Source organism: Ambystoma mexicanum, chromosome 4p (assembly GCF_040938575.1).
Source record: "Ambystoma mexicanum isolate Mex_15411 chromosome 4p, UKY_AmexF1_1, whole genome shotgun sequence".
NCBI classification, from domain to species: Eukaryota; Metazoa; Chordata; class Amphibia; order Caudata; family Ambystomatidae; genus Ambystoma; species Ambystoma mexicanum.
Genome location: NC_090927.1, coordinates 849,574,242 through 849,600,340, shown reverse-complemented (window position 1 = coordinate 849,600,340; position 26,099 = coordinate 849,574,242). Strand labels below are relative to the sequence as shown.

At 43.1% G+C, this 26,099-nt stretch overlaps 1 protein-coding gene across 1 annotated transcript in view; it reads left to right on the top strand.

Moving 5' to 3' along the window:
* Positions 1–26,099, top strand: part of KLHL32 (kelch like family member 32) — a 2,034,348-nt gene that overhangs the window by 1,643,913 nt on the left and 364,336 nt on the right. Inside the window, exon 7 of the mRNA XM_069606414.1 lies at positions 20,619–21,345. Within this exon, the coding sequence (XP_069462515.1) occupies positions 20,619–21,345 (727 nt within the window). The remainder of the gene's footprint in view (positions 1–20,618; positions 21,346–26,099) is intronic.

The window sequence follows — 26,099 nt, the reverse complement described above, 5'->3', positions numbered from 1 at the left end:
GGATAATTCACCTGAAACAATTTTGTTGAACAATGTTGTTGAAACCAGGCTTTCACAAAACAGAACAACAAATGCAATAGTAACAGTAATACACGCTACATTGGGAGAAACTGTACAATATAATGATCAAATATAAATGAAAATATGTTTTACCAATATAATGGTACTGCAAAATCTTGCTAGAATTTTAACAATGGAATTTTGTATTAAGAAATTTGTATCAACTGTTTGTAATGATTGTTGATTAATTGCACTAATGTCAATTAAATGTTAAAGTTTTGAATCGACTATAAAAACAAAAAATTGCCATGAATTCTGTCTCCTTCAGTCCCACTTCTCAAAATAAATATGTCACCTAGAATAGACATGACATCACGCCTGACCTAAAATCCACATTTGAATGACTGTTAAATGACTGGTTATAAGAATACATATGCCTAATATTTCTACTGAATTTAAATAATGGATCCATCAATTACTAATGCTTTTATAACATTTTTAAAACATGGGAAATACAATGGCAAGTTAGTCTTGATTGTTTGTTTGTTTTATTATTTGTATTGCGCACCAGACCCGTGGGTATCAGGGCGCAGAGCATAAGATAATTCACAGCTTAGTTACACATCAAGGTCATACAATACATCTGAAATATACAGAACAGAGACTATGTACAAGCAGAGAGCTCAAGTGGAAACATAGGCATGGCATAGTCCGACATGAGGACAAATACAAAGGACAGTCAATAATATAGCTAATAACTAAAATGATTTACAAGGAAGCAGAGCAGGTTAGTTGTGGGTGTCAGGAGCATGTCTAGTTGTCAGTCTTTGAACCATCTTATTATGTTCTGGAAGAAGTTTTGGTAAGATTGATCTGCCCTCAGTGGGGGATTGGGGGGGTAATGAGTTCCTGTGATTAGTTACAAAATCAAGTTCCTGGGAAAGGTCAACATGTAAATATCTGCAAATCAATAAATATTATACTGGAATAAAGATGTATGATCAAAGCACTGTGAGACCAGCATGGTATCAAGAGAGACACAGACTCAAAAGCATTTTATTAACACCTTTGTTTATTAAGATTCCTGGGGTGGTAGAAGGCCTGACTCGCCCGAATTTTAAAAGGATGGTTCCCTTAACCGATGTTTCTAATGGCCGTTGTTGTCTAATAGTCCAAAATAAGTCAGTTTGGGCCTGATTACGAGTCCGGCGGTAGCCGTGCCGGAAAACGGCAGGCTGCCGCTGGACCCGAAAAACCATTCCGCCTCCGTGATTGCTGGAATCACTGGGGTATTACAACCCCAGTGTCCCGGTAATTCCAGAGGCGGAATTCCGTAAATCCCCATTCTCATGGAGCCCTATAGGACTCCATGGCGATGGGGACAATGGAAACACTGGTTCCGTCTATGAAGGAGCCTGTAGACGGGTGGCGTTACTCCCGCCAGGTCACACCTGGCAGGAGTGACACCTCCCGCCTGCAGAACTCGGAATCAGCCGGTTCGGAAACAACAGTGACGGCGGATTTACCGCCACCGTTGTTTCCGGAACGGCAGTGTCATAATGAGGCCCAGTTTGTGTCTAAACGTATACTTTCCCTAACGCTGTACAAAAATGTGATAGGGAGACTTTTGAAAAGGAAAAATAGTGTTTCAACCGAAATGGCAAAACTAAAGTTGGTTTAAAGGTGGTCTTTTCACCAGCTGCAATTCGGTCAATGTCACAAAGATGAGTTCACTCACCAAGGCTATTTGTAAGATCTTCTCCACAGGGTCCTTACAGAGAATTCAAAAACCTTCAATGTCCTTGAGTTCCTTGGGGTTCCCTTCCCCAAGCTTTATCGTGTTCACTTCCAGCTTTCAATATAAAACACAGAGTCCACTTCCCTCAATAGGCCTCTCAGGGTGCCCTTCCCCAAGCTTGGGCCTCTTTCAGCTTTGAACACAAAACAAGACAGTCAGTTTCTTCAATAGGCCCCTTACGGTTTCCTTTTCCCAAGCTCAGGCCTCTTCGAGCTATCATAACTCAAAGTCAGGATGTGCCTTTTTCTTATGAAAATCTTTCCTGCAAATCATCCTCTTATGGGGGAGAGTCAAAGGCTTTGAAAAAGCTATGCTCTTTGCTTTTCCATAGCACAACCACTCTGACCCTTTTCCCCCTCTCTTGAGTCTTTACTTTCACTTCCTTTTGCACTTTTCATCTTCAGGTGCTTCCTGCACCACTTTTCTGTATTCCTTCCTCTTTTCCATGCACACTTGCATCGTCTATTATTCTTCACCCTGGTTGTGCCACTTGCACACTTCTTTCATGCTTTCTTGCACTTGTTTCTTTCTTTTTGGGTTATTTGTACACCTTTTTGTACTGTTGTTTCCTTCCGTGCCTTTTGCACCTTATCCAATATCCTTCTGGCCTTCTTCGAGTCGCTCACACCCTCTTTTATACTGTCCTTTCTCTTCCGTGCGTCTTGCACCTCATCGGCCTTCTGGCCCTCTTTCATTCACCTCGTTTCATTGTCCAATGCACACGCACGTCTCGTGAAGCTGAGTAAGATGCAAGTAAGAATCTTTAAAGACTTCCCCTCGGCTTCAAAACGAATGCTCATTCGGTCCTCTTTCTTACGCATTTCTGGTGTTACCTTGTATCTGTATCGCGCTCTTTACAACCCCGCTTTGTAATGCTTTCATACTCACCGGGCTGACTTTGATGCTGTCGCTTCACCCCGGCTCTTTGTAACAAGGTCAGGGTCTCACCACCTGCCCCTCGGACACTCCTCGACAGTCTCACTGGCCCAAGGGAATGAGCATTCACATACACAGGCTCTATGGGGCATCAGCACACCTCGCGATTCCCATACATGAACCCTTCTTGGCTCCCTGGAGACACAGCTCCCTCGCCATCCACCTGCCCTTTTGCACGGCATTTCCTCCGTGCCTAAGCATCCCGGTCTCCGTCCTCTGGTGCTGGGTGACTCTGGCGTCTCAGTTCTCCTCCCGACTTGCTCTCCTGCTGGCATTCCTATTTGCTCTCCTACTCGTTCATACACTTGTGTCAGTCCCCACCTTTTATAGTGAAAAGTCAAGTGGAGTCCGGTGTGATTGGTTACTATTAAATGCCTGACCCTGCCTGACTCTATTAGTGGGACAGCTTGAGTTCTTTCTATGGTAGGTTTCCCTTATTTTCCCCATGTTATTCCTACGGGTAATCTTTACTGTTCTTAGTTGCCTCTTCCTCGTCTCAGTGTTCGGTGAAAATGGAGAGGGGGTGACATGGGGTGAGACTAAACTTGACATTGGTAGGCTAGTTTATTACAAGGTGATTTGTAAAGAATAGGGCAAGACCCCTTGGCCCTACATAGGTAAACAAGAGGCGAATCCCTTTGTATTAGGTTATTCCCTATGTTATCCACCTGGATATGCGCGTAAGTGCCAATATGGCCCCTCCTTTGATCTGAACAGGGAAAAGATAAAGAAACTTTGAAATTAGGATTCTGTTTTTTGTCTCACCTTGCTTCCTCTATTCCCTATGGTTGCTGTGGATCTGTGTCTCTTTCTGGGGTTAGGGAAAATGGGGCCTGCGTAACCCACAAAGGCTTCTGGGATTTCCTCACCCAGTCTTCCCTACCCAACTTGATCCTCTGTCGCTTGTCCACCCCCAGGGTTGGGATACAAAAGCGATGGCCCTATCCTGGCCCCCTGAATAGAGGATTTGCAGGGCCTACATGGGAGAATACCCATAGGTTTCTCATAGCACCTTCTTCTATATTGCGTTGTGATTTCGAATAATTGAAATATTGCTTTGAAAATAACATTACATTTGTCAGGGGTAAGTGAAATCAGAACCTGGTTCAGACCGCTGTTTTCCAAGATTGTATCCCTTCTACACAAGATTGATGTTTCCACAAGTCAAATAAACATATAATCCCTCTGCGTATCTGAGAAATCTGCTGGCCAGTAAGCAATCTCAGAATCGGGGTACCCCCTGCTTCTTCAATTGCCTGGAAAATTATACATGTTCAATCCACAGAGGTAACTAGCAGTATGGTAAATTGTAAAAGGAATACACCATTTAATCAATCAAACAAGTTTATTCGGAAATATAAAAATTTCCATTAAACGACAAAAGAAAAAATATAGATTACACAATTCCAACAATACAAAAGCGCCAATTATATAAAAGACAGATAAAAATAGATGCCAAAAATTACGAGACACGATCAACAGTGATAAAAATAACTTGCACTTGCTTGCCAGTCAGGAGGGCATATTTTAAAACTATACATTATGATCAAGCATAAAACAGGACTCAACCACTTTTCCCCAAACATAATTCATTATTAAAGTTGGTGGCACTAACTGCCCCCGCCTTGCAGATTCAATAGATTCATTCTAAAATACATTGCTCTTTTTAAAAAAGTCAACAGGGCCCAGGATGTAAAAACTGACTCAGCACTCAGAAGAAACTCAAGTGCAGCCTTATGTAAACGAATCTCCGTTTTCTTAAGAGCGGGGACCAAGGTCATTCTGCGGATACCCGCATATCCTATACAAAAGAACAACAGGTGCGAAAGGTCCTCGCGCTTGTGACCACAGACTGGACAGCCGGCGTCACTGGGAAAACTTTTCCAATTGCATGTATTTCCCTGTAGCCGGAGGCAATCAAAGCGGGCCCTCGTGATCAACCACCTTTCTGTTTTAAAAGTGCTCCTAATCAAATATGGTTGGATTCCGGAGAGATTACTAATACTGGAGTGAAAAGAGTCAAATTTCTGGGTATATCCCAAGGAAATTTTCCTCCTAGCTACAATTTCTCCCAGTTTAACCTTGTATGCTGCCCCCTCTGGCTTAGTGATTAAAAATTCAGGCGGGAACAGAGCACTTAGGTTAACTTCCCCCAATTTAGCAGAAACATAGGCTAACCATGGGATTTTTTTCCATCCTGATCTGCCCAACACAGTGCGTAAGATAAAATGGCACAGCGTTGCGTGTTCGTTAGCCCACAGCCGAATCCAAAAGAGTAATGGTGCCATCGCCCACTGATCCTCCCAGAACTCTGCCCCCAATTCTCTATGAATAGCTAATCCGGGGGCACTGGTCGGTAACCCCAGCAGGTTTTTAAAAAATTTATTTTCTTTGCCTTGGATTTCAGCCGCGTTTTGGAAACCCCAAATGGCTGCGCCATACAGAGTAGTTGCCAAGGTTTGTGCACCATAAATTTTCAGAATCACGTCAAGAGGCTGAGCTCTGCTTCTTGACGCAAATCTAAAAAGCCCACCTATCTGTTGGCTCATCTTTGCCGATTGCTTTGCCACATGAGCCCTTCCATTTAGGGTCTCTGAGAAACTAATCCCTAGATAGTCGAACACCTTAACTCTAGGGATTGTTTCCCCAACGCATAGCATGGGTTTCATTGGTGCTGAACGTTTCCTTCCAACACATGCCATAACCGCTGACTTTTTGGTGTTGATTTTTAGGCCCAAATTGTTCATAAAGGTTGCATAGGCGTCAATCAAGACCTGTAGTGCCCTTGGTGTTCTGGCTATTAGGACTGTATCGTCCGCATAAGCCAGAACCGGAAAGCCACTACCCCCCAAAACCAAAAAGTCTGCCCTTACATCAGTGAGGTCCCGCGAGAGGCCATTGATATAGAGGCAAAAACAGATGGGAGCAAGCACACACCCCTGCCTTACACCGCATCCCACCTGGAAACAGGCTGTGCAGTGCCCACCCGGCCCACTACGTACACAGGCCTCGTTATAAGACCATTTAAATAAATGCTTAATTTTCCGTTTTACATACTTTTTGAAAGTCTTTAGTAGAAAATGGGAAAGGTGCATGCTCAAATGGTGGGTCCCAGACTTCGAGATTGTTAGTGACATATTTTAGCACATTTTCCCTTGTGCAATGCAAACATTAAATGACAGTAGATAAGGGATTAAATACAACACACGTTAGAAAAGAGGATATCCACCAAATTAAAAAAAGGAACAAGGAAATAAAAGCCAGGGACCTCTTCAGTTAACGCCCCAGGCAGAGTCCTGCCTTGATTCCCAAACAATACCGGGCTACAAGATGTGAGTTTGAAGCGCCTGCCCAAGCCACCAGAATGGATTATACCAGTCCATAGTTGTAATGTTTAAGCCTCTGTATTGGACAGCTACGTCTATTTACCCAGAGTTCCCTTGTTGCTAATTTAGGCTGCCTTTATAGTCCAGGCTTCACTCACTTAATTCATCACTTTTGCTATTGACCCTCAAATTGGTCACACAGGAGGTAGATTGTCATTTCCTTGTAGTCCAAAATGTGCGATTCGCTCATTCTTTTGGGAAGCCTTCTCCTGTGGTGATTCCATCGACAGAAGTAAAGCAGATTGTATATAGATTTTTTGCTCGTCTACCCACAGCCACACAAACTATTGACAACCTTCATTTTGTTGAAGGTTTGTTATTTAAGCCCAGGGGTGATCATTTACAGCAAAACACGACCTCTCCTTCTGGCCAGTCACAGTTTAGTAAGGTTGCTTTTTTAGGGAACAGGTGAAAATGCCCTTCTAAGATGAGTATTTGGGTCTCCAAACAATTCAAATAGAAGGGCACTATATATTTTTCACAAGAGCTATGAATGAAATGCAATGAAAATGAGCAGGAGCATTTTGAGGTGTACCTTCCACTCTTTTGTTGCCCACATCCAATTCTAAAAGAGTGAACGGGTCCTCTGGGGTAGATTATGAATTTTCTATGAGAATATTCCCTGGACAGTGCCTACTAAAACGGCATTGCTTTCAAGACGCCATAATTGTGCTCTGTAGGCCAGAATGCTGCCAGCACTGGCTTGCAAGATCACATCCAGAGTACCACAGATATGCTCTCCCTTTTTCCCAGTGAATATCGACACTGTGTTGGTCACAGACTCTGCCTTCTTCTTTGAACTTGATAGGTTTCTGCCAGGACTCATCATGAATGCCATGTTTTTGTTTTAGGTCCCATAAGCATGATTTGGGATTTAAAATGAATGATCCTGATTTTATTCTATGTCCAGCAGGAAACTGACTGTTCTTTTTCTGGTGATATTAAAGGAATCATCAGCTTACCTGTATTGGGAAATTAGGGCTTGACCAATTTTCAAGGTATCTGAATTTTGATTTTCAGGGTTTTGTAGTCCTCATTTATGCAGATCTTAACACAGTTGAAAACCCCTGTTTCACAACTTGGCCAGCCTTAAAGCCCTGGTTAACTGACCTTTCGGACTGACTCTTACCTGCAATTGTGAATACGTGCACAACGGTTTTAAAAGATGTCATAATCTTAAACTTGCCCCAGTTACTATAACTGCCCCCAAAGCCAGCTCCTTTCAATTATATCAAAGGCATACATTAAATCCAGGAATTCTACATACAGCTGTTCTCTTTCCGGTTGCTATATTTTTCAATCAGATGTTACCAAATGAAAGCCTGCTCAATTCTGTAAAGGTCTTCCCTAAATCCTCCTTGAATTAAGGTTAAGACTTTACGATCAACTAGCCAAATATTCAAATTCTTCATCAAGAGTTAATGAAGATTTTCTCTTCTAAATAGTTCAGGTTCATAGGTCTGTAGCACATAGAACATGTTGGGTCCTTCTCATAAAGTTTAATAATGATATTTGAACTGCAGACCACAGGAAAGTTACCGGTGATGGCGCAATACATAAAACATTTCTCTAGAAGAGAGATGGCAGCCACAAGGATTTGTAATGTTTAAAGAGTTAAATGGGAACAAATCTAGCCACAGAGCTTTTCCAAGCTTAATAGTATCAATTGCTCCTTTCGCTTTTTTGGTTGAAAATGTATTTGTCGTTTGCACACACCTAGTGGGTCACTTTATAGACCACCTATTTTGCATGTGGGGCCCATGTCCATTTACACTTATGTGCAAACGGTCCCCTTCCATAGATTTCCAGTAAATTACAAAATGGGGTGAAAATGTGAAGGCTAAATCATAGACAAAATTCGTTTTACACTCAATTGTTGCAAATCATTATGAAAAACGTTTAAATGCTGCCTGAAAATTATGGTTTGCTTTCATCATTTACAATGGATTCCGATGGAATCCCTGTGCTTTTCCCAGGTGGAAAAGTCGAGCGGATTCCATAATAATCTTCAGTGTTCCACCAGCAATAACATACATGCTGTCAGATAATCATGGTGCTATTTTAGGGCAGAGTGGAAGAGCAACATGGAAATCTATATCTCATTCTGTGCCCCAATTCTCCTGAAATGGCACAAAACATTCCATGGATCGTAAAAAAACAAAGTGTAGATGGCTTACTTACTTCTTGGTTTTATATTTTGATTTTACGATGCAGGGATTCCGAAAATAATCCCTCCTCCCCCACTGCTTTCTTCCTGGGTGCCAGCAGGCGCTGTGTGTGTTTTTTTTTCCCCTTGGGTGGATATGGAATCCCTCTATCCACTGTATCTTTGTTATTCTGATCCTATTTTGCTAACATTTATGAAAACGAAAAATCATTATTTTTCTTGGGAGATGCGTCCAAAATGGCAAGTCGGGTTCATGGTTATCTTTGCTTCAGTATTTGAAGTGCCATACAGAGTGCTTTTGTCACTCTGTCCTAATATTTTTTTAAGATTGTTGGCTTCCATATCAAGCTACGCTCATTTTCTTTTCCTTTACATAGCAATTTTTGCTGATCAGTTACTTGTTCAGTTTCTAGTTTACACTCTATCTTGTCTGTACTCCAGGGCCTCATTCAAAGCTTTCAATTTTTCATTGCATTTGTTGTTGAACTATGCAGTCTCAACAGATGTGCTAGTATTTGAAAGAACCGTTTTGTTCCCTGCCTAGGTCATTTTGGGGATCCATGGTACATTTTTTTCAAAATGGTTTAATTTCTGGAACATCTATTCGCCTCTATCTAAGGGTATTTATTCTAATAACTGATTCTGTGTTTACTGTGATTTAGCGGTTTATTCTTGCATATTCCGAAGGTCTTCCTCCTTCAATACTTGCAGGCAGATTCACCCACTCCTTCAGGTGATCTAATTTACCCCTTTGCCATCTTTAAATCTCATTCTTTTAATACTTCAGGGCCAGGGCCCTCCTGTCTCCCAGGCGTGGAACCTTGCAGGCCCAATTTGATGGTTATGGTCCATGTGTTGTCACTATTTAACGTCCTCAATGGTCAGGTATCTTAAAATGGCATCTTAAAAGCAAGACCAATCTTCTAGAGGAATGGAAAGGTCATCTTTAACAGAGCATTCGGTTTTAACGTCCTTTTCTTGCAGACTTGTCGTTATCTTCTTATGGTCTACTTTCCTTGTTTGTGACCACTTTGTCTTGTTTCCTCTTGTGTGACCTGCATCCTGTTCTTTCTTGTGTACGACCTGGCCCTCCTTGTGTCCCTTGTATATGTCTCCTCATTTCTGTTCCCTTCGATGTGTGCTCAGTTAACTGCCTGTGTGTGCCCTGTACAGCGCGTCTTATCTCCAAGTGTGGAGGGATGGGCCCATAGGAGCTGTGTAATAAACCTGCTTACTTTGAAAATAAAACCTTCCCATTCCACACCTGTATTTGCAGTGTGTCCAGAAGTTTTTCCTCTGGCCTCTGGAATATATGCCTAATACATTCTCTAATAGAATTAACAAAGGGGTCTCTACCTGAATTAATAAAGGGGATGTTGCTTGTCCCCATGCCAACTGTGTTTCACACTGAGACCACACCCTCTCACCTGCAAAAATCTTACATTTGTATGCCTTTTGCATTGACAATCTCAAACCCATGCTTTAGAATTGGAATACTAGATTCCCTTCTTAAACGTTAATATTTCTCCACCCTATGTTCACATTTTGGGGTTAACATTGCCCCCCAACATAAGGGGGGATCCACGGACATCAGCTGTTCAATTTCCTCCATCAATGCTAGCTACTTTTCAGGTGTAGTAAGGCAGATAGTCGTCTTGCTGGTATAGAGGAGATCCACCACTTGAAGCATGGAGGAAGTTGTTTCATGAAGTTCATTTCATCACATTTGTTTATCCGGCAAATTAACTGCAAAATGCCTGAATGACTTCCTGATTTGTTTGCTAAAGCGGTTTCTGCTGATGAATGGTTCCTTTTGGTTTGACTGGGTAATGGCCTATGTTGCCTGGAACAGTATAATTGATGCTCCCTTTCCCAAATTCCTAAAACGTGGACTGTCCATTTTGATCATCAGGCCTGCTATGTTCTTAACTTCCTCTTCCAAGATTTCTCTCTCCTGTTTTCGTCATGCTTCTGCCTCCTTGTGATGTTCGTTCACTGCTCTAGATTGTCTCCCCTATTTCGGTATTCTGTCCACGTTTTGCTGCCCCTTCCATTTTCCCCAGAATGCACTGATGGAGAACATTTTTTTTTACTTTAAATTGACTTAATTTGCTTGCGTCTACTTTCTTTCCCTTTCAATTGAAGATTTCTTGACTGCCCTCCTTTGACACGTGTTCCATAGCCACAAAGGGAGTCAAACAGCCAATCCTGTTAAGGGATTGGTGATGACCATTGTCTTCTTTGTATATGGTGCACTTATCCTTTCCTGGCAGGTATTTGATTTGTGCATGTCTATACACTCTTACCCCAATTGGTTTCTGCCGTGGTGTATGGCATGTCTCTGTAAAGGCTGTTTGGCCTCCCTCTGTCTGAATCTCAGCTGCGTCAAACATGAGGTGTAGGTGCATCGTTTCCTATGTTCCCATCTAGCTTGTGGCTTCCTTCAATCAATTCTGCCTCTCCAAATATAGATATATGATATGATATGATTGGTTATTTATAACGCGCTTAATACCCAGAGGTTTCTAAGCACGGACCCGGGGATCGAACCTGTGTTGCTCTGCGTTGTCTTGCTTCCAAGGTGCCCCTGAGCTATCCTCCCGAGACCTGCTTCTTTTCTATCCCACCTTCAGGCCTATTTCCTTTGCTGAAATCCAAATTGTCTAAAGAGGAGGAAGGATATCTCAGGGGCAATGCGTTTGTCTTGGAAGCAAGGCAAAGCGGTGCAACTCAGGTTTGAATCTGTGCTTAGAAACCATTCGCTGGTATTAAGCGCATTGTAAGTGAACAATTAAATAAATAAATGGTTGTATGGAATACCTCTTCTGAATCCTCTAGTGCCTACTTCTCATTGGTCTGTCATTTGTAGACGTTGCTTAGCTCTCCCCTATCAGAAATTCTCTAACATGGGATAATGGCATTGGTTAATAGCTCTGACTGAGGCGAATGTTAGAAATGTCAGACTCTCAAAATGTATTTAATTGGCAAACTAAGAGTGTGGAAAAGTGTATTATGGGGCTGCACATGAAAACATCTGATATTAGAACATTATTTTCTTGCTGCATTATTTGTATTCATCTATATATTTGTTTTGCAAACCTTGTACATTCTGCATAATAATGGCATTTTATTTGTGAGAAAGAGGTCCATAGAGGACCCATTGAAGGCCTGCCTTCCATCTCCAGACACAACCCTGTGGCTACTGTTATGGCATATGGCCCAGCCATACCACAGAGAGTGGCAGGTTTTGACCCCTTCAGCATACAACAGGTCAAGCGCTGGTGCCAATGGGGTTAGTGGAATTGTGGCTAAGTCAGGTTAGCCTTCAAATATGGATTTGATGTGAGAGCAGGTGTAGTGGATGGTGATTATTGGGGTGATGTCAAGGTCTTACTATTCATTAATTGTGACCAGATGTTTGTAGTACAAGGAGGAGACTCGAATACAAAAGTAGTCTATGAGAAGTAGCTCCCAAGATGGTTGGAGGAAACGGACCAACGTCTTTCAAAACGTGGACATCTTTGAAAAAATATATATTTAATTGTGTTATGGTTTCCAATTGAAACATTTCACAAGACACACATTCATCAAAGTTCTGGATATCAAACATGTAAAAATATGGCAGACAATCAATCATCAATTAATCTTAAAACACAATTACAACATTAAAATTACATTGTTGCATTATTAGAAAAAAGAAATAGGAAATGCATCATAGCTCCTCAGTCACTGTAAAAGATTCTTATCATTAATTAAATCACAATTCCACATCACACAATGCAGAAGTCTAACAAAGAAAGTGCTTAAACAGTGTGCAGTGCGGTTCATGATACCCACCTAAATCTGTGAGTGTAGCATATCAAAAACCTCTGCCAAACTCAAAATGGGCACATACATACGAACTAATGTGAAATCTCCTTAAAGTATCGGTAAATGTGCAGTATAGTAGTATTTGTTTTAAAGTGGAAATAAATAGGTTTGGTCGACGTTTTCCTCCCTAATAACACCATAAAGAGAATCTTGGTCCCATACCCACAGGGTAAGGGATATTAAATGAGTTTAGGTCCATGTCATTGGGAATAAGGAAGAACTACCCCATACCCCAGATTTTGCAGCAGCTCAATTAAATGATCAATGCTTGTGGTCTGTCTTCAAGGTCGTGAGAGGGGGGCTGGAGAGTAGTTCGTAGAATTAAATGGACTACAATGTCAGGTTGAAAATGAAACTACTGCAAACGGGTAAAGGCAGTACCAGTTGCTGGTTTCGCTCCCTTTAGAAAAGAACTATTAGCGCTTTCCCATTCCTGCCACGGCACAAAATCATGCAGGTCCTTCTGCCCGGGAATATACCAACATGTTTAACATTTTGGTGATACGACAGAGCACCCCTACAGCATCTTCATAGTATTGGCATCCATTTTAAAAATAGTAGCAATGGATGTCATGGGACCCCTTATGTCCTCTAAAAATAGAAATAGGTATATATCCTCGTAGTAGTAGACTACAGTGCTATATTCCTTATAAGAAACAATACTACCAAACACACTAAATCATCTAGTGTCTTACATATTCCTTGTGCTGTTTCTCAAAGTAATCCTAACTGACCAGGGCACCACCTTTATGTTAAAGTTGGCTGACCTCAAGAATCTCCCCCACATAAAGATAACCTGTGAGCCTCCATCTACCGGCACCAAACAGATGGCTTCGTGGAGAGGTTTAACCAAACCCTGAAGCATCTTCTGCATAAGCCTGTCAGTGAAGATGCCCAGAACTAGGATGATTTGAGATGGCCTCTTTGCCTTCTGAAAAGCCTCTCTTTCCGCAACAGGCTTCTCCTGGGAGAGCCAAATGGATTTTAAATGGAATGAAGCCACCTGGTTTGGTTACCTGGCGTGTCAAAATATGTCAGTCACAAGAGTTGCAGAAACGACTCTGACAGACCAGCACGATTACAAAGGTTCCAAGTGGGAGATCGGGGTATGGTCCTCTTACTGACTTCGATAAAACCAAACTCCTAGTGAATGGGAAGGGATCTATAACGTTAAAACAGGGTTGTGGTAGTGAACTTCTTGTGTACAATAGAAGGATCTCTGCAAGCTGACCCAACTATAGCACCTAAACTAGCCAAAAGTGGTGTCATTCCCTAGCAGAAGCTCACTAGTTCCAGCCACAGAAGCACGGTTTATCACCAACCTTCTTGAGCGGCTAACAGAGATGATACCTGAGTATTTGGAATCTACCTGAGAGACCAAGCTGCTGGATTGTCTATAGCACATTCAAGATCTCTTCATCAACAAACCTGGGGTAGGAAAAGGCTTCAAACACCGAATTGAGACCCTTCTAGCCACTGCTGTAGGGTTTCAACCCTCTCGAATATGGGAGGTGAGGCACCATACTGCACTCAATGAGGTCAAGAAGAGGCTAGACCTAGGTGTGTGTAAACCCTTATCTAGTCACAGGTCATCGCCGTTCGTCCCTTAATAAGACCAGATGGAAGCTGGAGTTCTGCATAGAATTAAAACATTAAACAAGATCTCGAAGTTTGATTCTTACCTTATGCTTCACATCAACAAAAAGAGCGTACCAGACCAGCATATATCAACATTGAAGCTCACAAAAGGGTACTGAAAGATAGCCTTCGTGATACCTTACCAGTTCATTGTTACACTTTTTAGGCTTCATGGGCCCCCCACAACGTTTTAACAAGGTGTGGCCAACATCTGATAGACCAAAATTGGGTATGCAGGAGCTTATCTGTATGACTTTGTTTTATACAATATATACTGGATGAACACATTCATCACCGTTACCAAGTTGTCCAAAGTTTGTGACAATCAGGTCTGCAAGCAAATCTTAGCAAATGCCTTCTGGCCATGTCTTTGATGAAGTAAGTACCTTGTCTTTATGGATGGGAAGGGAACCGTTCAACCCCAGAAAGAAAAGATGGAAGCAGTGCAGCATATTCCAACCCCTAACCCCAAGTAATATATGCAATCGTGTTGAGACTATCATTTTTTTACGTCATGGTTGTTCAGATGAAAGGTGAAGGAACATGATTTCAGATACTGTGTGTTTTGTACTAATAGGAGTTGTAAAACAACACTTAAAATACCTGTCTCTTGCATGTGGCAGACATGTATGCCAGTATTCATTCACTTTAGAGGCCAGAATGCAGTCTGATCTCCCTCATACACTGAGATTTTCTTATTTGAACTCCACTTTTAATGGAGTTTGGCCAAAACATTAAGAGATCTATTTTGAGTAAATAAGAACATCCTTCATACGTGGTTTGTAAAAATGTGAAGGGAATTTGAGGTTATGGCGTTCTAATAACACAAAGCATCAGACAATTTGTAAGTGATGACACACACATAAATGCACTTTAGTTTAACTCAACTGGGATCCCATGAAACACCAAAGTATTTTTGCCTTGTCTTGCATTTATACCCGGCTGGTAATGCAACACCCGCATGTATCGATTTGGAAAATGCCTAAAAACAGACTTCTCCTAGATGAAAAATGACACTTTTCATGGGAAATATTCCTATCAAACTAGGTTTTCAATGGGGCTTGTAAAATGCTGCATTATCCCAATTCTTTGAGGTATTTACCTGCCTAAACGAAAAAATAAGGGTCTGTCCAAAGTCAAGATGTCCAAAGCAAAATGTCCTGTGTCTGAAATATTATTCTTGCCCTCACACCCTGAAAATTAACTCTAAGCTGAAAAGGATAATGTATTTGGCCTTGATAAGTTTACAAATGTTCAAAAAGCAAAAGGCGTAACTCCAACACAAGTTCCAGGTGGATAAAGTTCAAAGTTCAGAGGATGGTTCACTTCCCCTCGATTTCTCTTCACTGCACTTTAAACATTTATGGATATGAGTTTTCCTTGGGCTTCCCCTGGTCAGCAAAACAACTTGTATGCAAAACGACTTGGCTGTTAGTCTTAATTTTGGTTGGATACCTGGTGTACTCTCCTGCTAGGTTTCTTCTCCTCTTTAAAATTATTTCAATACAGTCTTTGGCTATACCTAATGTATCCTTAACAGGACACCCTCATGTGATTTGCTTTACACATTGTCCAACTTGACTTTGCCTGGTATACTCTCTTGCCAGGGCTTTCTCTTGTGCTTCTCTTAACACACTTGCAACTTGAATCTGCCTGGCATTCTCGCCTACCAGGACTTTCTTCTGTGCTGTATTTAACACACTTGCAACTTGAATCTGCCTGGTGAACCCTCCTGCCAGGGCTTTCTCTTATGCTTCTCTTAACACTCTTGTAACTTGAATCTGCCTGGTAAACTCACCTGCCAGGACTTTCTTCTGTGCTTTATTTAACACACTTGCAACTTGAATCTGCCTGGTATACTCTCCTGCCAGGGATTTCTTGTGTACTTCACTCAATACTCTGGTAACTTGTATCTGCCTGGTATATTCTCCTGCCAGGACTTTCTCATATGTCTCACTGGGCACACTGGCAAACTTGAGAATATTTTGTATTTGTTCCATTATGTCTCTTTAAGAAATATTGAGTCTCCCTTTCTCTCTCTCATATGCTTCATTTACTCTGTTTTCTGTACCTGCATATGCCAGGAAGCCCTTCTTTCTCTTCCTCTCTTGGCGTCCTCAAAGTGTACCATCTCCTGCTGTCTGCTCCCTTTGACCTTTTCTATGTGTTTGTTGGCTCCATGGACCTTGCACCAGCCCAGACAGTACAGAGAGGACATGTCACGACCCACCTCTTAAAATCCCCTAGGCAGGCCCATAAACCAGGAGGGGTCCCGATTCGGGCCCCCAACAAGCTGAAGCATCCTTTGCCCTGGCCCTCTTGGGGCCAGTCCTGGTGCCTTTGGCGCCAGGCTCATACTTAATGAGGACTGTGCTTGGGAACTACCTTACTTGATGCCAGTCAACATGGAGGCATCCTCATAGCTTGGTTCCTTGGAACCAATCTATGCAGTATAGTGTTTTGGGTGTGGTAGCCGAGGGACTGCTTTACTTGGACTACTTTTCCTGAGGCTATTTAAACCACGCCCGATTTAGAGAACACGCTTCGCGTTACTCTGCAGTCCTGCAGCGTGACGCCCGTCGTGTCCAGCAGCATCTGCGAACCAGGAAAGAACTGCACCTGAAAGACAAAGGAACATCGTTATTTGCAGCAGTTTACCTGTGATTCCACCGCTAGCTGCCCTCTGCTCCTGCAAACAACATCCAAGGAACAGCGAGCCTCCCGAATCGTCGGACCTGCAAAATGAGGAAAAACAAGACATTAGACTTTTACAATTGCACCGGCGGCTTACCTCTCGAGTTGCCCATCGGCCAGCACCGCCTTGGAACTTCTTGCTCTGGTGAGCGCCGCAACCTACGGGAACAAAGGACAAACAGGTTAGCAAAGGCAAGGCATTTGAGCGCTGCGCATAGCGCTTACCTACTGCCTCAAGGCGCTCTCACCATAATCACCTATCGGTGATCCCGAATTCAACAAACGTCCCACCACGAACTCCCGTGCAGCTGAGGAGAGAGAAAAGACATTATTAGAAAAGGCAAGGCATTTTAGCACTGCGCACACGCGCCTACTTACTGCATCAAGGCGCTCGCAAACACCATCATCACCTGCCGGCGTTTCCAAACTCAGCCCACGGCCCAACGTGAAAGGAGAGAGAAAAGACATTAGTGCAAGACAGGCTTACAGTATACCAGTAATAAGACTTACCTGAAAGACTTAAAGGGGAGCATCAGTGAAGTAACTAGATCGCTCACCCCCACAAGGACAACGCGCCCCTGCCAAGAAGGCAGGACGGAGAGCATGCCAAAACAGATAACAAGGTGAGGAAAGGTCCTGGGAGGGGGCTGTGGGCATATCGGGTGTTGGGAGGCTCTCACCCCAGTTGCCCAGTATTGAACATTGCCCACCTGTTTTCCAGGCAGAACTTCCCCGCTGATAATACCAGGAAGCGGCGGAGAAGGGTACCAGAGTCCCCGCAAGTGAGTGGCGTCCCTGTGGATACCAGGTGAGCGTAACAGGACAAGGCTCCTCCAGCCAGCATCTCTGCGGGCAACGGTTCTCCAGGCAGTGTCTCCCCTAGTGACAGAGCGTTCTTCTAGCACAGTGCTGGTGCTCAGGGGTCCCTCCCCCTCTTTTGGGGCCCACAGCAGTGTGCTGGGTCCCTCCAGTGTTCCCCAGTTCTCCACCAGCTGTCGGGGTGCAAGGGTTCCCCCTTCCCTCCTCTGGAACAGCGGTCCAAGGCCCCTTCTTCTGCAGCAAACGATTCCTGTAACCAGGTGGTCCAGGGATGGACTCTTTCACACTTCCTGAGTCTTTTCTTACTTTTTATACTGGCTTTGGCCAATATGATTTGACTAGACTGCTGTATGTGGTTTCCATGTAATCTTCATTCATTCTTCTCCCTCGTTACAGTACTGATCTTATAACTTCCTTGTGAGTCATTGAGGATCTTTTTTGTCACAGTACTGGCAAAAGGATCTTTATTTAGGTAACTCCTATTCTTTCTCGTCCCAGTACGTTTTAGGGGAAAACAATCCATGAGCACATTAGGGAAGAGATTGTTCTTGGGGTTGTAAGAAGGGGCTTTAGTGTCCATTGATTGGTGGGGATACTAAGTCTCACCTGATGGTGTCATCCCCATGAGGGTCACCGTCCCCTGGACACATGTGTAGAGGCTCCCCATGGAAAGTAGTGATGACATCCTCAGATTCATCGCATTACATCAATGTGATGACATCAGATTCATCACATTACTTTACACATTTCTACAACCCAGTCCCAGAATCTTGCAATGTCTTTTCAGATGCACCAGCAAGGGCAAGCTTCAGAAATCTGAAGGCATGGTGGAGCTGCACGTTTTCTGATGAGGCGGGAAATGGGAACTCACAATGTTCACACCCCCGGTAAAGAAGAAAAAGCAAACATGTGCTTCCTCACAAGATCTTGCTGGGACCCAATAGTGCATTAAAAAAAGTCAGAGATATGTACGCAGAGCACAGCACAGGCTGCCGGTGAGAGACAGAACCACTTACCTTATGGTCTGTACTGGGTTCGCGGGTCCATGCGCAGAATGGGCTTCCAAGCTACCTGTGTATCAGAGGGACAATGCCTGGCATAGATCACAGAAGGGGTCACAAAGCAAATCATATGATCTGCAGTGTCAAAAGGAGGAGCGACGAATAAATATGGGTCCATGCGTGAAGCAGACATCCCGGCTTTACATGCATCAGAGGAACAAAGCTGGAATGGATTTACAGAACAGGTTGCAAAACATACAGCAACAGGAAAAGGACTGGAGTCAGGCAATGGGTGTGCAAATGCACATCTCGGGGTCAGAGTGAGGAGCACCCATGGAGGATGAACCAGGCAGGAATAATATAGACACAAAATGCTGCCTTGATTTCCTTGTATGATTTTAGTGTGGCAGGCCTGCACAGGGGCCAGACAAACTTCCCATGACTACCTTCACCTGGAGATGATACGCGCAAGAGGGGGAAGTGGGTTCACATGGTTGTTGGTAGGTTTGTTGTGTCCTCTGCATAGTTGAAGCAAGTGAGGCCTGATTGACTTATGAGTGCCATCTTGGAATGGTAGGGCATGCCTGACAATGCTATTGTCTACTTGTGACAGCTTTGCAATAACGTTTCTTTCCAGTCTTGAGTTCTGTGCGTGAAAACCTACAGATGCAGATGAGGCTACACTTGGCATATGATGGCAGCACACGCAGGTGTGAGGCTATACCTCACATCTGGTGACTTTACCTCGCATCCGAGGCATTGCTGTGTAGCTATAACCCACACTTGTTTTCACTCAGTAATTTATGCAAAATAGAAGATGCATTTTTAAATTACAGTTCCTTTTTCAGATGAGGCAGTAATAATATTAACGAACATTCGCGTGGCACTGCCCTGATCACACTGCTATGATGTGGTAGGTTATTTATAACACGCTTAAACCCAGAGGTTTCTAAGGGCGGACCCCGGGATCGAACCTGTCATGCCCTGTGTCGTCTTGCTTCCAAGGCGAGCACGTTGCCCCTGAGCTATCCTCCGGAGACAATTTTTAAAGTATACTTGTAGTGTGGTGTGGGTGAACTCAGGAAGCAGACTCCTATGTATTTGTTGTTGAATATTTTTTGTTATGTATATTTACTCCACATATTTTCTTGTTGAGATTAATATCCTGCTATTATGAATTGAAAGTGGGGGACACTCAGCTTATAGTTAGGGCTCGTTGTAAGGCTTTCCAGTGCCTCATTGCCTTAACCTCGAATACTGCTGACATGTACGTAAATGTACAATGTTTGTGTTGAATGATCCGTGATCTGAAATGTCATTAAATACAGTCTTGTTTGGGAATTTTTTTGCTTTGTTATACTCTGCCCCGTTCTCTTTACGGATTTTCTGTCCGAAATAATTCAGTGTGTCTTAAGGAATGCGAGAGACCTTCAACTCAAGTGTAAACAAAAAAGCAAACACTTAGCCAAACATCCTGTCTGCGATCATACGCCAGGAGTGTAAGCAAACATCCTGTCTGCGATCATACGCCAGGCGTGTAATACTCAAGCTGTATGCAGGTCTTGCCATCATTTATCAGGTTGTGCAAATTGCTAGATAATTGAGGTGCTCCCAAGTAGTTGCCAAAGCCCGGGTACCCACACTATTGCCATACTAATGGCGATGATACTTACATTCTTTGAATAGCACGTGGTTACCACACTCCCCCGCAAATGTATGCTATGAAAGGGTGTTATTGAGGATGTTAATATTTACATGGAATGGAATTGTGTGGGTTAGTTTCATTGCAGGGCACTTGAACATTGTGCAATGTAACAAAGAGAGAAAGCATGTGGGGGGCTGGCAATTATCTTGTGGGCTTAGGTGGCAAACCGTCGGCCTCCAAAATAGTGCACATGCGAAGCAACAAAGTGATCTGAATATTGCATAGAGAAATGTTAGGCCTTCTAACATGCAATCGAATAAAATCACACGCTGCCTGTAGGTCATCGGCTTCAAAGAAGATTGGCAGGGTGAAAGGAGGAGAGAAACTGAAGGCAGGGATGAATGTGTAAATGATTTGGGGGTGGGGCAATATGTGCTAGTATGAGGTTGGTTCCCTTTCTAATAGTATTTAAATAATGGCTCTTCCCCCCACCCCCTCTAATTGAGGTTTCTTGGATAACTTTTCTAAAGGAGCATTTTAGAAAAGTGTGTGGTAAATGCAAATGAGCTCTTTATTGTAGTCAAGCCTTTGTTAATTATGATCATAAGCAAACTGCATGGGTAATGATCACTCAGGAGAATTGCTTTTATGTCCCCTTTCTTAGATGGCTGTAAGGTGGTTGGAACACAACTGTCGTTACCAGTACATGGATGAGCTTCTCCAGTATGTCCGGTTTGGCCTCATGGATATGGACACGCTTCATTCGGTGGCTCTTTGCCATCCTCTTATCCAAGCCAGTGAAACTGCCACTGCACTCATTAACGAGGCCTTGGAGTATCACCAGAGCCTCTATGCACAGCCGGTCTGGCAGACCATAAGAACAAAGCCCCGCTTCCAGTCGGACACACTTTATATAATAGGCGGCAAGAAGCGAGAGGTCTGCAAAGTGCGGGAACTCAGATACTTTAATCCGGTGGACCAGGAAAATGTCCATATTGCAGGGATCTCAAATTGGAGTGAACTCGCACCCATGCCTGTGGGCAGAAGTCACCATTGTGCAGCAGTCATGGGCGATTTTATGTTTGTAGCTGGAGGCGAGGTGGAGCACGCAACAGGTCGCACGTGTGCTGGAAGGACTGCGTGCCGCTATGATCCACGTAGTAACACCTGGGCTGAGATTGCGCCCATGAAGAACTGCCGGGAGCATTTTGTTTTGGGGGCAGTGGATGAATACCTCTATGCCGTGGGAGGTAGAAACGAACTACGCCAAGTTTTGCCAACAGTGGAGCGGTATTGTCCGAAGAAGAACAAGTGGGCCTTTGTGCAATCCTTTGACCGATCCCTGTCATGCCACTCTGGGTGTGTGGCCGATGGTCTGCTTTGGATATCAGGTAGAAAGCGTTTCACAAAATTTGAGGTACTTAAATAAAATACCAAAATATTTTCATGAATTCCCACAGTGAGACTATTTTGGCGTATTGTGTACTTCAGGCAGTAATGCTGGCTAAAAACTGTATAAACGTATTATATTTCTATAATGTTCCGGGATTACTGCATTGTGTGTGTAAGCAATGTTTATTGTTACTTAGAAAATGGATTTAAATATTGATTGGCATAGCAGATACTCAACCACAAAATTCAATCAGGAGAAATTCTTTACGTTGTAAGAAATGTTATTGGGTCAACAAAAGAAGTACAAGGATGTGGATTAGATTTTGAGACCACACATGATTTCACACGCAAGCAATGACAATGGTAATGACAGCAATAGGTTTGTTTTGGGAATGTTCCATGCTATTCGATAGAAATTTTAAAACAATTGCATAAAAATGGCCAGAGTATAATTTGAGACAAATGGAGAGGATTTAGTAGTGAACATCTGCTGCATTGAAGGAATAGGAAAGTGATTGTGAAAGGGATTCTACCTGGAGAATGTAAGTGTCTAAAATCCAAGTGCAGCAAATGTTGGTCACATAGTAGATGCCCACCAAATACTGACATATTTGATTCAGGCCCCTCATTCCTTTTTCTTTTGTATATGCATTTGAAAGTCCTTTGATTGTCATGCCACCTTGGATGTCCTCGCGCACGTGTCATATCTCATCCTAGTTGACACAGTATGTTCTTCTTCCTGCAACTGCTCTCTTGAATTTCTGAGGGAAGGAACATCCTAATGCATCCCAAAGTCTCTAGCCTCGCATGGGAAGAAGCCCCCACTTCAGATGTCGGTGTGCAACTTCTCATACGTTACAGCTCTTAGAAGTATGAGAAGTTGCACACTTGGGCTAACTAAAACATGCTATTGGCAGTAGTATTATATGTGGGATGACTGGCCACTTTTCATGTGGAAGGTTTTGAATTCAGAGATCAACCTTACATTTCATAAACTCTTTTCATTATGTTTTAGGCCAGGGATGCTCAGTTTCTCATTGCTTATAGTACTTCTTCAACTTCACAATTCTTACTCACAATGTGAATTGGTATACCATGGACTAATGACGTGGATAATTTCACCCAGCTGCAGCTGGGTGATGGAAGACATGCAGCATGTGGCGGTCGCTGCCAACAATGATGAGATGCATGTAAACCCTGAGGGCAAAGTTAGCCTCCCAAAGCCTCGAGTCCCCCTAACTGTGCTTTCATCCCCAGATGTTCCTTTAAAACTAGGGAATACTGCTTTTTCAAGCATCCCTTGAGTAGTCTTATCTCCTAGGTGGATGTGGAATGGATCCTTTCCATAGTTTTGCAATAAGACCTTAACACCCCCTCAGAAGTCTGTGTCTTTTACCCCTGCTAAAACATCAGTGTCAAATCTCCATGCTAATTCTGACTTGGGGGTAATCTAATATATGTATCAGGGGGTGGAATCCATATCAAGTCAGTAGGTATCAATCTGCTTTCTCCTGGGCTATTGTTTCAACCCTACTATTACAAATATGAAACCCGATAGAGCCTCTAGTGGCTACTGAGGGGTCTGATGCTCTGACACTCAAATTTTAGGGCCCCCAAACTTGCATTAGTTGAGCTGCATCCCACTTCTGACACCAACTCTGAAGACTTCATGAAGAAGGGCACAAACAGCAGATTCAAAAACGACCAATTTATTAACTTAAGTCAGGATGGAAAAAAGTCTAACTTGCCCTATGCTAAGGTGGAATTTCCATACCTAAATAAAACTAAGGAAAGTCTGAGTCAAAGAGGTCAACTTAGGAATCTGTCTGTGTCCAAAACCTATGCTTGCCCTTACAACTATAACTGTACAATATGTAGGGATGAAAGCAACCAAAAAGAAAACCGTGTTTAACACTAAGTCCTGAGCTTCTTCCAGCTTGCAGCTTCATTCCAGCTCCCTTCCCCAAGTATAAAACAGTTCTACAAAGCAAAGTCTCAAAATTCCCTTACCTAGAGTTAGGATGCAATAGTGCTATTAAGGTCTCAGGGTTTCCTTCGCCAAGTCAGGACTCGGGGTGCCCTTCCCTAAGTTCCAAGTCACATAGTTCAAACAACCTTGACATTAAATGTTCCTTGTCATAACTCAGGGTTCCCTTTCCCAAGTTACAAGTGGCACAGTTCAAAACAAAACACACAGTATCTTTGTATCCACAGTTCAGTCAATGATGGTTTGAATATGTGTTCAGATAAGTTTCAGCTTGCATATAAGTTGAAATACACTGCTAATCAAGCTTTAATATCTTTTCTGTGTATGTTCTTTAAAGACACATTAGATTTCAGCATGGTGTGGTTTGTTTGATATAATGGTTTGCTTGTAATATTCATTCAGCACTCCAACATATAATGGTTTACTTGAATTGAAAGTGTCTTTCCCCTCTTTTGGTTCTAAAGGTTTACATTCTGTAACGGTTGCAAAGTTGTACTTTAGTTTGGCATTCAATAATTATATCTTTTGCTTAGGGTTTATTTTTCCCATACTCTATAGTTCAAGAGTTGTTTATTTTGCTTTAATTGAATGTTTCACTGCTTGGAGACTTACAAAAAACATGTTTCTTGCAACCCGCATCCACTCCGATACAAGTTATTACCCTTTGTTTGATCATTGACAAATACAATTGTTTGTTCACTTTAATTGGATGGTTCAATGTTTGGAGACTTTTGAAAACGTGTTTCATGCCAAACGCGGCCACCCAGATACAAAGTGTTTGCCTTTGTTTGATAATTGACAAATATAGTTGTTTGTTTCACTTTAATTGAATACTTAAATGTTCAGTGACCTTCAAAAACGTGTTTCTTACCACACACGACCACTCTGAAACAAAATATTCAGGAAATACTCAAGTTCACACATGCACACACCGGGTTTCTCAATCACCAGAAACTCACTGGTCGCTTTAAAAGTGTGTGGTGCAGCGCAGATCACATGGCCGTCTTCCTTTAGTGTCAGGGCTCCAGTTCCTGTCCCTCAGATGCTCCTGAGGTGGCCCTCCACCCCAGGGGAATGAGGAATGAGCATGTTGAGTAGAAAGGAAATGGGCAGCCTTCCAGCATGCCTCTCTCACATGTCCCAGTCTGCTCCAGGGAGTGCCAACTCCCACGCCACGCCATAGGGTTCTCTGCTGCATGCACCGGCCCCCTGGTCCTTCTGTCATTCCCCTTTTCCACTGGATTGGGCTCCATGTATACACATGCAGCCCTTTAACAGGCTGCAGGTGTGGATGACCAATCAGCCTTGCCTGACCATAATTGAAGGGAAATGCCTGACCTTCACTGCTCTTAGCAGACATCTTCCTTGTCCCAGTACTAGAGTGGCAAAAGAGCATAGTCTTTATTGCTCGTAGTTGCCTCTTCTTCGTCTCAGTACTGTCAAGTGTCAGTTGTGGAGAAATGAGGGGAACTGGCTTACAATAGCGCATAAATGTTGGGGAAGGATTGGGTTGGTTGTCACGAGTGTAAGGAAGGCATGGTATCAAACAGTGAAGATGGACACAAGTGATCACAGTTCAAGGGTGTTTATTGAACTTCGAAGGGTTAGATGAACACCTATCTAATCCTAAATCTAAGGATGGGAGCAAGATACAACTATAAAAGTAAAAATAACGCAGTCCTAGTGGAGTCTTGTCAAAATGAAAAGGGCCTATACTATTAAAACTTTGCCAATCCTTCTAAATAGAAATGGTGTTCGAAAATTATGCATGCAGAAAATAGGTCAGAATGACTGAGCAAATGTGTTCCCTTTCCCACGTTTTCAGCATGGGACAAGGTGGCACACTTGTGCTTCAAACACACTCTGGTCTGGCTTCTGTGGCTTGAAAATGCAGTTCAGGACATAGGTCAGGGCTTTCGGCAAAAAAGTATTTTCCCCACAATAAAGTCTCTTGTTCGCAGGATGCCTTGACACATATAAAACAAATCAAAGTTGAACTCTTCTTCAGGTTTTTTCAAAGTTCACAAGTGTAAGGGTTCACAATTTTCAATGGGTCTCTCTCAGCCGGGCTCAGACCCCGGGTGTCCCTGAGCCGGGCTAGCACCCTCTCAAACATAAGTTCCCAATAGGTGTCCCTCAGCCGGCCTCGGACCTGTCGTTCACAATTGGCCTCCCTTGTTCAGGCTCTGACCTCTTAAACTCAATATTTACAATTGGTTTACCTCGTTCGGGCTCAGACCCCTTATTCAAACATTTACAGATCTCCTTCAGTCATGCTCGGACTTGTTCAAAATTCTCACTTCCTTAGATAATCGAAGACTTTCGACTGTGCAAGGCCTTTGCTTAACCTCTGCATGACCACTTCAATGTATTTCACATTCATTCCTTTGACACTTGCACTGGGTTTCTTTTGTTCTGAGAAACTCACTGGTTGCTGTGTTCACAGTTCTTCTGTATTTCGCCTTCATTCAGGGCATAGCCAGCAGCTTGCAGCCTACTTTGTCCCAGTTTCCTGGAGATATGTCTCCCTAGCCACGCTGCAGTCTCTCTCCAGCACTGAGTCAGCGTCTCGGCTCCACGTTCCCCTCTGGTCTCTCAAGGCTTCTTTCTGCACTCTCCATGCTCTCGACCTTTTCCCAAAAGCTCTTTGGGTTCTTGGACCCCTACTTAATGTTCACACACAAGGGTCTCCCTCAGCCAGGCTCGGTACCCTCTGTTTTCAAAAAGAAATGGTTTTGGACTTCCAGTCCCAGAATGCAGTTCCTT